The following is a 13,042-nucleotide window of genomic DNA, read 5'->3' as shown; positions in this document are numbered from 1 at the left end:
CTGTCATTACCCCCACACCCTGTCCTTCCCCCCCACACCCTACCTTCCCTCCCACAACCTCTCCTTCCCTCCCACACCCTCTCCTTCCCCGTCACACTCTGTCCTTCCCCCCCACTCTGTCCCCCCTCCCACACCCTGTCCTTCCCCTCCCACACCCTGTCCTCCACCCTCACACAGCTCAGGATTCAGACTGATTCCCAAGCCCAGCTCTTTGCCCCCACCATTTGCTTCCCTCTCATCTGTTCTAATTCTTCCTCTGTCCTTCCCCCTCCCTCCCTCCCTCCCTCCCTAACTACACTCTTGTGCTCTGTCTGTCTGTTTCTCTGTCTCTCTCTGTCTCTGTCTCCCTGTGTCACTCTGTCTCTCTGTCTGTCTCTCTCTGTCTCTCTGTCTGTCTCTCTGTGTCTCTGTCTCTCTGTCTGTCTCTCTGTGTCTGTCTCTGTCTCTCTGTCTGTCTGTCTGTGTCTCTGTCTAACTATGCTTTGCTCCCACTCTCCTCCATCCCCCGTCCCCCAGGGTGAAGATCAAGTTCAGCTGGCTGGGCTTTGACCACAAGATCACGGGGAAACAGTTTTACCGCCAGGTGACGACAGTAGGCCGCCGCCTCAGCCTTGGCAACTCCATGAAGCCCCAGGACAAGCTGTGTGTGCAGGACGGAAACAAACTCTGCCTCTCCACCTTCGACCTGGAGCTCAAGTGCCAGAACCAGGAGCAAGGTAGGTCTGACCTGGGACCCCAGCCCCTGGGGCACCTCGGCAGGGTAACCAGTTCCCCTCTACCACCACTCTCCTCCGTCTAGCGGAATTAGTCCTTACTCTTAATAATTTCTCCTTTGGCTCCTCCCACCTTCCTCCAAACTGAAGGTGTAGCCACAGGTATGGGTCCCAGCTATGTCTGCCTTTTTGTTGGCTTTGTGGAACAATCCATGTTCCAAGCCTATACTGGTATAGGAGACGGAGAGGTGACCCTACGGGAGTCTGAGAGGTGACCCTACAGGAGTGTATAAAGCCATGGAGAGGGTAAATTCCCCAGACCGGGGAATCAGAGGGCATAGATTTAAGGTGAGAGAGGAGGGGAGCTTGAAGGGCAACTTTTCCACACAGTGGAACAAGGTAACAATTGACTTTATTTGGCACATGAACATCGAGGCGCAGTGAAATGCCTCAGCTTGCGTTAACGACTAACACAGTCCGAGGATGCGCTGGGGGCAGCCCGCAGGTATTGCCGAGCTTCTGGCGCCAACATAGCGTCTGCACAGCTCAGTAACCCTCAGCTGTAGGTCTCTGGACTGTGGGAGGAAACCGGAGCACCCAGAGGAAACCCACGCGGTCACGGGCAGAGCGTACAAACTCCTTGCAGACAGCAGTGGGAGATGAACCCCAATTGCTGACACTGGGAAGTGTTACCCTACCATGCCACCCTCGAGAGCAACGCGAGGTTTACCCGATCGCAGCTTCTCAAAGAGAGTCAGGCAGGCACCCGGACTGGAAGCCTTTCTGCGGCATGTTAGTGTAGCGGCTAGCGTAAAGCTTTACAGCACCTGCGTTCAATTCCTCTGTATGTTCTCCTGCTGACTGGGTGTGTTTCCTCTGCGTGCTCTGCTTTCCTCCCACAGTCCAGGAAGGACTGGTTGGCATTAGTGAGTTCAGGGCATGCTGGCACTGTAAACTTACGGACTGCCTCCAGCACATCCTTGCACTGTGCTGTTTGCTGACACAAACGATATATTTCAGCACATATTTCAATGTAAAGTGGACTTCTCTGTATAGGGTTAGGGTAAGCACAGGGCAGGTGGGCGGAAGGGCCTGGTTTCCATGCCGTGTGATCTCTGATGGTGTGTCTGTCTCCCCCGCAGATTCCACCTCCTTCATGCAGAGCATCTTCAGCCCCGTCTACATCCTGAGCCTGGTCACCATGTGTGTCACTCAGCTCCGTCTCATCTTCTACATGGGCGCCATGAACAACATCCTTGAGTTTCTGGTGGAGGGCGACATGGTCACAGGTTGGTCCCCTCAGCCTCCGGGGAGGGTCCGGGCTGGGGAGTAGTGTTCGAAAGAGAGGATGAGGCAACAGTGGCTGACAAGGGAAGTCAAAGACAGCAGAAAAGCAAAAGAGAGCGGATAGCAAAAGTTAGTGGGAAGGTAGAAGATTGGGAAGCTTTTAATGAACAGAAGAGAACTAAAGAAAACATAAGGAGAGAAAATATTAAATATGGTAAGCTAGCCAGTAATATCAAAGAGGATACCAAAAGATATTTTTTCAGATATATAGAGAATAATAGAGAGGCAAGAGTGGATATTGGACCGCTGGAAGATGACTCCATTATTGGAGGTAGTAATGGGGACAAGGAAATGGTGGACAAACCCAGGAAGTATTTTGGTTCAGTCTTCACTGTGGAAGACACTAGCAGTGTGCCAGAAATTCGAGAGTGTCGGGAGTAGAAGTGAGTGTCGTAGGGAGAAGATGCTTGGGAAACTGAAAGGTCTGAAGGTGGATAAGTCAGAGGGACTACGCCCCAGGGTTCTGAAAGAGGTGGCTGAAGAGATTGTGGAGGCATTAGCAGTGATATTTCAAGAAGCACTGTATTCTGGAATGGTTCCTGAGGACAGGTATTGCAAACATCACTCAATTCTTCAAGAAGGGAGGGAAGGAAAAGAAAGGAAATTATCGTCCAATTAGTCTGACTTTGGAGGTTGGAAAGATGTTGGTGTAATCACTAAGGATGAGGTTTTGGGGTACTTGGAGGCACATGACAAAATAGGCCGAAGTCAGCATGGCTTCCTTAAGGGGAAATCCTGCCTGAAAAATCTGTTGAAATTCTTTGAGGAAATAACAAGCAGAATAGACACAGGACAGTCAATAGGTGTTGCTTTTCAGAAGACCTTTTACAAGGTGCCGCGCATGAGGCTACTTAACGAGATAAGAGCCCAGAGTATTACAGGAAAGATACAAGCATGGATAGAGCATTGGCTGATCGGCAGGAGGCCAAGAATGGGAATCGAGGCGGCCTGCTGCCTGGTTAACAACCTCTCCAGATAGGGCAAACTACATGGGCCAAAGGGCTGTCTCTGTATTACAGTGCTGTCTGACTGTGATCCACACCCACCCTCCATTCTCGGTGTATTCAATTGCCTGTCTAAAAGCCTTAAGCATAACTGTTCTATCCTGGGGTAAGAGATTTTGGCTCTCCATGTCTAAAAGATTAGTTTTATTTGTCAATTGTACGTTTAAATGCCTCACTTGTGACAACACAACCCTGGGCGAGGGGGGGCTGGCCCTCGTGTCTCCATACTTCCAATGCTGACATAGCAAGCCCACAGCTCACTGACCATAACCAGCACGTCTTTGGGATGTGGGAGGAAACTGGAGCACGTGGAGGAAACCCAGGCGGTCACAGGGAGAACGTACAAACTCCTTACAGACAGTGTCTAAACTGAACCCAGGTCACTAGCACTGTAAAGCATTATGCTAGCCACTACACTAGCGTGACGTCACTTTACCAGTTTGTATCAAGTCTCCCCCCAGTCTCTGCTGTACAGAAAGCAACCCAAAGTTAGTACAGCCTCTCCGGATAGAACGTGCCCTCTAATCCAGACAGCATCCTGGTAAACTTCTTCCACACCCTGTCCAGAATCTCCACATCCTTCCTGTAATGAACCGGCCAGAACTGCACACTCTGTTTAGCCTAACTAATGATTTATACAGCTTCATCTTGAGTTCTTTACTCTCATTTCCTTTGTCCCAGCGATGAAAACCAGCGCACCACACACTTCATCTACACGCTATCTACTTGCATCACCTCTCCCCCTCTCCGGGAGGGATAGTCTTGGATCTATTTATCGCAATTCCAACAAAGCATACAGTGAAATGTGTCGTTTGTGTCAACAACCAGCACATCCCAGGGGCCCTGAGATCCCTCTGTACATCATTATACTGTTAAGGATCCTGCCATTAACCGTATACTTTCTCCTTTCAAATCATCTGCTCAGTATGCAACACCTCACACTTGCCCGCATTAAACTCCATCTGCCATTCTCTGCCCATATCTATAACTGATCGGCTTCTTGCTTTGACAGCCCCCTGTACTGTCCACAACTCCACTGATCTGCAAACTTACTAACCCACCTCTCGAGATTTTCATCAGCTCGCTGATCATTTTCATCAGCAGAGATCCCAACACTGATCCCTGCAGAGCAGCACTGGTCACAGATCTCCAGCCAGGATAACACCTCTCCACCACTGCCCACTGTCTCAATAGACAACAGGTGCAGGAGTAGGCCATTCGGCCCTTCAAGCCAGCACCGACATTCACTGTGATCATGGCTGATCATCCACTATCAGTATCCAGTTCCTGCCTTCTCCCCATATCCCTTAATTCCACTATCTTTAAGAGCTCTATCTAACTCATTCTTGAAAGCATCCAGAGAATTGGCCTCCACTGCCTTCTGAGGCAGAGCATTCCACAGATCCACAGCTCTCTGGGTGAAAAAGCTTTTCCTCGACTCCGTTCTAAATGGCCTACCCCTTATTCTCAACTTGGTCACCTGTGGGCAAACCAGCTCAGAATGCAAACTATCAATTCACCGTTGCATTCTGCACCACTGATTGGGGTTCCATTCCTGCCACTGTGTGTGGGGAGTTTGCGCGTCCCTCCCATGACACATTTCACTGTTTCAATGTACACGTGGTAAATAGGTTCAGGAGCAGTTATTACCCCTCAACCAACAGGAACCCCACAGTCCAGACCACGCGATCTTCTCACTGCTGCCATCAGATAGAAGGTACAGGAGCCTCAGGACTCACACCATCAGGTTCAGGAACAGTTATTACCCCTCAACCATCAGACTCCTGAACCAAAGAGGATAACTTCACTGAACTTCACTTGCCCCATCACTGAACTGTTCCCACAACCTATGTACTCACTTTCAAGCACTCTTCATCCCCTGCTCTCAATATTTATTGCTATTTATTTATTATTATTTCTTTCTTTTTGTATTTGCACAGTTTGTTGTCTTCTGCATTTGGGTTGAACACCCCGTTGGTGCGGTCTTTCACTGTTACTATTGTGGTTATATTATTCTATGGATTTATTGAGTATGCCCACAAAAACTGAATCTCAGGGTTGTATATGGTGACGTATATGTGCTCTGATAATAAATTTACTTTGAACTTTAAATGAATCTGCTGTCTGACCGTGTGGGTTTCTTCCGGGTGCTCCAGTTTCCACCACATGACGGGTTGGGGTTAGCAAGTTGTGGACGTGCTATGTTGATGCTGGAAACATTGTTGACACTTGTGAGTTGCCCCCAGCAAATGTCTGGATAGTATTTGCCTCTGCATTTCCACGTGCACGTGACAAATACAGCTAATCTTTAATCTTCTTTATGAAGCTACCATGAGGGACCACGTCCCGTTCCTTACTAGAATAATTAAACTCTTGTGCTCAGTTCTGGTCTGCTGGCTAAAGGAACAATGTAATTAAACTGGAAACGGAGCAGAGGGTTACTGAGACAGAGGGTGTGAGTTACAAGGAGAGTCTAGGCAGGCTGGGGTTTGTATCCCTGAGGTGAATGAGGCTCGGGGTAATGCGCCGGAGGTTTATAAAATCGTGAGTGCTGTTTTTTTTCATCCCCCAGGGAGATTAAATCTTTCCTGTCTCAACTTAGGCCTCTGGTTTTAGAGGGGACCTTCAGAGCAACGTTTCACAGGTGGTGGTGGGTGTGTGGGACAAGCTGTCAGAGGAAGTGGTAGAGGCAGGTACAATCACAATGCTTTTGATCAGATAGGAACGGTTCAGAGGCAAATGGGAGAAGGCCAGGTCGGCAGCTTGTCTAGCATGGACAAGTTCAACCGTAGGGCCTGTTACAGTGCAGGGGCTGGGAAAGGGAGATCAAACACCCTGTATGTGGAGACAGAGCATCATCTACACCCCCTCCCCCTGGGGTCAGAGACAGCCTCTCGGGAGGGGGTGAGCAGGTGGATCTGTGTTCTGTGACACCGGACGCTGTTCTCAGAGGGGACACAGCCCAGTCGAGTGTTCAGACACGGCCAGGAGGGGGAAGCCTGCTGGGTCTTCACTGCATCATCCATCTCCTCCTTGGCTGCTGATAACTCTTGTTTGCTGGTATTGCTGCGGATCTCCATTTGTGCGGTGTTCTCTTTGGGCTTTTCCCTGCATCGGTGGAGGAATGTGTCTGCTCGCTGCTCTGTTAATGCATCTTCTCTCTCTCTCTCTCTCTCTCTCTCTCTCTCCTGCTCTGTCCCCAACTTCCCTGTCGGCTGCTCACCCTGCCTCTTTCTGCATCCCTTCCCCTCCCTGTCCCCTCCCTCCCCCCCCCCCATGATCTGCTGCTCTCTGACTGGCGGTGGCAGTGATGGAGACGGGTAAGGGCCCAGGATGGGGTGGAGTGGAGTGGGTTGGTGGGATTTGCCACACTCTGATCTGGGGTCAGCTGTCGGACAGGAGGGGTGGGGTATGTGCCCCATTGACGGAGGGGTACGGTGCTGCTTGTTCCCAAAGACTGTGTCCCTGCACACCTTCCTGATGGAAATGGGCCAGGGCAAAGGTACCCTACCCCGAGGGAGGGTCACACTGAGGGAGGGGTGGTACCGAGGGAAGGTCACACTGTGGGGGGGGGGTGGTACCGAGGGAAGGTCACACTGTGGGAGGTGTGGTACTGAGGGAGGGTCACACTGTGGGAGGAGTGGTACTGAAAGAGGGTCACACTGTGGGAGGGGTGAGGAGTGTTACTGAGGGAGGGTCACACTGTGGGGGTGGGGGTGGTACTGAGGGAGGGTCACTGCTGTTCCGGGGCTGGCTGGAATCGTGTGTTTGCTCAGGGGGAGGGTGCATGCCTGTGTGTGTGGGGTCAATGCCTGTGAGTGGGGTTGGTGTCGGTGACTAACTGGGTCCGTGCTCCCCCCACAGTCAGCCTGTACTCGTCCATTTTCGGCGTGCTGCAGCTCCTGTGCCTGATGACGGCGCCGGTGATCGGCTACATCATGGACTGGCGGCTAAGGGACTGCGAGGACACTGACTCCGCCGAGAAGGAGCCGCCGGCTGGCGCCAAGTAGGTGGTTGGGTGAGGCGAGGCGGCAGCAAGAGATCCTCCGTAGCAAGTCAGGCTGGGCACAACCCCATCCGCACCCTTTGGGCACTTGCCCCTCCCGGGTACAGTGCCAACCCGCCACAACCACAACCCGTCAGCGAGGGGCTGGTGAGGGCAAGGAGAGGCTGGTTGTAGGGAGCGTAAGAGGGAGGGGAGGGTTAGACAAGGGAAGGGGAGTGTAAGGGGACCGGGTGGAGGGTGAGGGATGTGAGGCGGACGGAGGGTGAGGAAAGAGAGGCGGACAGAGGGGGAGGGATGTGGGGTGGACGGAGGGTGAGGGATCTGGGGCGGGCGGAGGGTGAGGGATGTGGTGTGGACGGAGGGTGAGGGATGTGGTGTGGACGGAGGGTGAGGGAAGTTAGGTGGACGGAGGGTGAGGGAAGTCAGGTGGACGGAGGGTGAGGGATGTGAGGTGGGCGGAGGGTGAGGGATGTGGAGTGGACGGAGGGTGAGGGAAGTCAGGTGGACGGAGGGTGAGGGAAGTGAGGCGGGCGGAGGGTGAGGGATGTGGTGTGGACGGAGGGTGAGGGAAGTGGTGTGGACGGAGGGTGAGGGAAGTGGTGTGGACGGAGGGTGAGGGAAGTCAGGTGGTCGGAGGGTGAGGGAAGTCAGGTGGTCGGAGGGTGAGGGATGTGAGGTGGTCGGAGGGTGAGGGATGTGAGGTGGGCGGAGGGTGAGGGATGTGGTGTGGACGGAGGGTGAGGGATGTGGTGTGGACGGAGGGTGAGGGATGTGAGGTGGGCGGAGGGTGAGGGATGTGGTGTGGACGGAGGGTGAGGGATGTGGTGTGGACGGAGGGTGAGGGATGTGAGGTGGGCGGAGGGTGCGGGATGTGGTGTGGGCGGAGGGTGCGGGATGTGGTGTGGACGGAGGGTGAGGGATGTGGGGCGGACGGAGGGTGAGGGATGTGGGGCGGACGGAGGGTGAGGGATGTGAGGTGGGCGGAGGGTGAGGGATGTGGTGTGGACGGAGGATGAGGGATCTGGGGCGGACGGAAGGTGAGGGATGTGGGGCGGACGGAGGGTGAGGGATCTGGGGCGGGCGGAGGATGAGGGATCTGGGGCGGGCGGAGGGTGAGGGATGTGGGGCGGGCGGAGGGTGAGGGATGTGGGGCGGGCGGAGGGTGAGGGATGCGGGGCGGACGGAGGGTGAGGGATGCGGGGCGGACGGAGGGTGAGGAAAGTGGGGCGGACGGGGGGTGAGGGATGTGGGGCGGACGGAGGGTGAGGAAAGTGGAGCGGACGGAGGGTGAGGGATGTGGAGTGGACGGAGGATGAGGGATCTGGGGCGGGCAGAGGGTGAGGGATGTGGAGTAGACGGAGGGTGAGGAAAGTGGAGCAGACGGAGGGTGAGGGATGTGGAGCGGACGGAGAGGGAGGGATGAGGCAGTGCAGCTGGCATGGGGAGAGTGGAGGGGCGGGTGGTGCAGTAATCTGGGAATGTCCACAGGATCCCTCAGGACAATCCCTCTGACCCCTGCACCCCCCGACCCCCCAGGCCGGCCGGGAAGAAACGGGACCGAAAGATTCAGAAGATCACCAATGCCACTCGGGCCTTCGTCTTCACCAACATCCTGCTGGTGGGCTTCGGAGTCACCTGCCTCATCCCCAACCTCCCTCTGCAGGTAACCAGCACGTGGGGGGTGGTACCGAGGGGGGGTCACACTGTGGGAGGGGTGGTACTGAGGGAGAGTCACACTGTGGGAGGGGTGGTACTGAGGGAGGGTCACACTGTGGGAAGGGTAGTGCTGAGGGAGGGTCACATTGTGGGTAGGGGTGGTACCGAGCGAGTGTCACACTGTGAAGGGTGATACCGAGGGAGGGTCACACTGTGGGGGGTGGTATTGAGGGAGGGTCTCACTGTGGGAGGGGTGGTACCGAGGCAGGGTCACACTGTGGAAGGGTTGGTACCGAGGGAGGGTCACACTGTGGGAGGGGTAGCACCGAGGGAGCGTCACACTGTGGGAGGGGTGGTACCGGGGGAGGGTCACACTGTGGGAGGGGTGGTACTGAGGGAGGGTCACACTGTGGGAGGGGTGGTACAGAGGGTCACACTGTGGGGGGGGTGGTACTGAGGGAGGGTCACACTGTGGGAGGGGTGGTACAGAGGGTCACACTGTGGGAGGGGTGGTACTGAGGGAGGGTCACACTGTGGGAGGGTGGTACCGAGGGAGGGTCACACTGTGGGGGGTGGTATTGAGGGAGGGTCACACTGTGGGAGGGGTGGTACAGAGGGTCACACTGTGGGGGGGGGTGGTACTGAAGGAGGGTCACACTGTGGGAGGGGTGGTACTGAGGGAGGGTCACACTGTGGGGGGTGGTATTGAGGGAGGGTCACACTGGGAGGGGTGGTAACGAGGGAGAGTCACACTGTGAGAGGGGTGGTACTGAGGGAGAGTCACACTGTGGGAGGGGTGGTACTGAGGGAGGGTCACACTGTGGGAGGGGTGGTACCGAGGGAGGGTCACACTGTGGGAGGGTGGTACCGAGGGAGGGTCAGACTGTGGGAGGGTCAGACTGTGGGAGGGGTGGTACTGAGGGAGGGTCACACTGCGGGAGGGGTGGTACTGAGGGGGGGTCACACTGTGGGAGGGGTGGTACCGAGGGAGGGTCACACTGTGGGAGGGGGTGGTACCGAGGGAGGGTCACACTGTGGGAGGGGTGGTACCGAGGGAGGGTCACACCGTGGGAGGGGTGGTACAGAGGGTCACACTGTGGGAGGGGTGGTACTGAGGGAGGGTCACACTGTGGGAGGGTGGTACCGAGGGAGGGTCACACTGTGGGGGGTGGTATTGAGGGAGGGTCACACTGTGGGAGGGGTGGTACAGAGGGTCACACTGTGGGGGGGGTGGTACTGAAGGAGGGTCACACTGTGGGAGGGGTGGTACTGAGGGAGGGTCACACTGTGGGGGGTGGTATTGAGGGAGGGTCACACTGTGGGAGGGGTGGTAACGAGGGAGAGTCACACTGTGAGAGGGGTGGTACTGAGGGAGAGTCACACTGTGGGAGGGGTGGTACCGAGGGAGGGTCACACTGTGGGAGGGGTGGTACCGAGGGAGGGTCACACTGTGGGAGGGTGGTACCGAGGGAGGGTCAGACTGTGGGAGGGTCAGACTGTGGGAGGGGTGGTACTGAGGGAGGGTCACACTGCGGGAGGGGTGGTACTGAGGGTGGGTCACACTGTGGGAGGGGTGGTACCGAGGGAGGGTCACACTGTGGGAGGGGGTGGTACTGAGGGAGGGTCACACTGTGGGAGGGGTGGTACCGAGGGAGGGTCACACTGTGGGAGGGGTGGTACTGAGGGAGGGTCACACTGTGGGAGGGGTGGTACCGAGGGAGGGTCACACTGTGGGAGGGGGTGGTACTGAGGGAGGGTCACACTGTGGGAGGGGTGGTACCGAGGGAGGGTCACACCGTGGGAGGGGTGGTACAGAGGGTCACACTGTGGGAGGGGTGGTACTGAGGGAGGGTCACACTGTGGGAGGGTGGTACTGAGGGAGGGTCACACTGTGGGAGGGGTGGTACAGAGGGTCACACTGTGGGGGGGGTGGTACTGAAGGAGGGTCACACTGTGGGAGGGGTGGTACTGAGGGAGGGTCACACTGTGGGGGGTGGTATTGAGGGAGGGTCACACTGTGGGAGGGGGTGGTACTGAGGGAGGGTCACACTGTGGGAGGGGTGGTACCGAGGGAGGGTCACACTGCGGGAGGGGTGGTACCGAGGGAGGGTCACACTGTGGGAGGGGGTGGTACCGAGGGAGGGTCACACTGTGGGAGGGGGTGGTACCGAGGGAGGGTCACACCGTGGGAGGGGGTGGTACCGAGGGAGGGTCACACCGTGGGAGGGGTGGTACCGAGGGAGGGTCACACTGTGGGAGGGGTGATACCGAGGGAGGGTCACACCGTGGGAGGGGTGGTACTGAGGGAGGGTCACACTGTGGGAGGGGGTGGTACCGAGGGAGGGTCACACCGTGGGAGGGGTGGTACTGAGGGAGGGTCACACCGTGGGAGGGGTGGTACTGAAGGAGGGTCACACTGTGGGAGGGGTGGTACTGAGGGAGGGTCACACTGTGGGAGGGGTGGTACTGAGGGAGGGTCACACTGTGGGGGGTGGTATTGAGGGAGGGTCACACTGTGGGAGGGGGTGGTACTGAGGGAGGGTCACACTGTGGGAGGGGTGGTACTGAGGGAGGGTCACACTGCGGGAGGGGTGGTACCGAGGGAGGGTCACACTGTGGGAGGGGGTGGTACCGAGGGAGGGTCACACTGCGGGAGGGGTGGTACCGAGGGAGGGTCACACTGTGGGAGGGGGTGGTACCGAGGGAGGGTCACACTGTGGGAGGGGGTGGTACCGAGGGAGGGTCACACTGTGGGAGGGGGTGGTACCGAGGGAGGGTCACACTGTGGGAGGGGGTGGTACCGAGGGAGGGTCACACTGTGGGAGGGGGTGGTACCGAGGGAGGGTCACACCGTGGGAGGGGTGGTACCGAGGGAGGGTCACACCGTGGGAGGGGTGGTACCGAGGGAGGGTCACACCGTGGGAGGGGTGATACCGAGGGAGGGTCACACCGTGGGAGGGGTGGTACTGAGGGAGGGTCACACTGTGGGAGGGGGTGGTACTGAGGGAGGGTCACACCGTGGGAGGGGTGGTACCGAGGGAGGGTCACACCGTGGGAGGGGTGGTACCGAGGGAGGGTCACACCGTGGGAGGGGTGGTACTGAGGGAGGGTCACACTGTGGGAGGGGGTGGTACTGAGGGAGGGTCACACCGTGGGAGGGGTGGTACCGAGGGAGGGTCACACCGTGGGAGGGGTGGTACTGAGGGAGGGTCACACTCCAGTGCTCAGGGAGGCCTGTATTTTTGCATTGTGTACTGAGTTGCCCTCCCCTCCCCTCCCTGTCGCTGTGGCAGTTGTGGAGGGAACCTGGTTGGTGTGTTGCTCCCAGCTGCCACGGTAGAGGCTGGGAGTGGGGAAGGATGGGGAGAGCCTGGTCGCTGTGCTGTGATCTCTGTAGGAATGGGTATTGCCCATTAACTCCTCGCTGAGCTCTCTCTCCATCTCACAGATTTTCTCCTTCATCCTGCACACGGTGGTTCGAGGCTTCATACACTCGGCAGTGGGCGGACTCTACGCTGCAGTGTAAGTGCTGTGGAAAGGGTTCAGGCGACGCTGGGTAGGGCACGAAGCTGGAGGCTGGGTTGCTGTGCACGCAGTGGATGCCTCTGCCTTTTGGCAAGGTGAATGTGTTCCTTGTGCTTATGGGATGTTGCCAGCGGGCCGGGGCACGGGCAGGGTGTTGCTGGCAGGCATGGTGTTGTGGTGAGATGTACGACATTGGATAGGGAAGCTTCTAAAAACCAACAGAAAGCAAATAAAAAAACAATTGGGGCAGAAGAGATGAAATATGAAGGTAAGCTGGTCAATCATTAAAATTGGTTAACAGCTGTATAAAACCCTGGTTAGATCACACTGGGAATATTGTGCTGAGTTGTGGTCGCCTCACTACAGGAAGGATGTGGAAGCTTTAGAGAGGATGCAGAGGAGAGTAACCAGGATGCTGCCTGGATTAGAGAGCGTGTCTTATGAGGAAAGGTTGAGTGAGCTCGGGCTTTTCTCTTCGGAGCAAAGGAGGATGAGAGGTGACTTGATGGAGATGATAAAAGGCATAGATCGAGTGGAAAGCCTGAGGCTTTACCCCAGGGTGGAAATGGCTGCTACCAGGGGAACGTCTCGGCAGCATGTCAGAGGTAAGTTTGGTACACAGTGAGTTGGGATGCGTGGAATGCTCTGCCAGGAGTGGTGGGAGAGGCAGATACATTAGGGGCCTTTAAAAGACTCTTAGGCACATGGATGATAGAGAAATGGAGGGCTGTGTGGAGGGAAAGGTTAGATAGATCTTTAGAGTAGGTTGGAAGGTTGGCACAAGAGGGGCC

At 56.6% G+C, this 13,042-nt stretch overlaps 1 protein-coding gene across 3 annotated transcripts in view; it reads left to right on the top strand.

Annotated features, from left to right (window-relative positions):
- Window positions 1-13,042, top strand: part of slc43a2a (solute carrier family 43 member 2a) — an 82,442-nt gene that overhangs the window by 63,268 nt on the left and 6,132 nt on the right. For 2 of the 3 annotated variants that reach the window (XM_063031043.1, XM_063031042.1), the window contains exons 8-12: window positions 517-716; window positions 1,856-2,002; window positions 6,929-7,070; window positions 8,559-8,733; window positions 12,175-12,248. In XM_063031043.1, coding sequence (XP_062887113.1) covers window positions 517-716; window positions 1,856-2,002; window positions 6,929-7,070; window positions 8,559-8,733; window positions 12,175-12,248 — 738 coding nt within the window. The remainder of the gene's footprint in view (window positions 1-516; window positions 717-1,855; window positions 2,003-6,928; window positions 7,071-8,558; window positions 8,734-12,174; window positions 12,249-13,042) is intronic. The other variant, XM_063031044.1, reaches the window with a different exon arrangement.

Source organism: Mobula hypostoma, chromosome 23 (genome assembly GCF_963921235.1).
Source record: "Mobula hypostoma chromosome 23, sMobHyp1.1, whole genome shotgun sequence".
Classification (NCBI taxonomy): Eukaryota; Metazoa; Chordata; class Chondrichthyes; order Myliobatiformes; family Myliobatidae; genus Mobula; species Mobula hypostoma.
The sequence above is the reverse complement of the archived record's forward strand: the minus strand, read 5'-3'. Positions and strand labels throughout refer to the sequence as shown.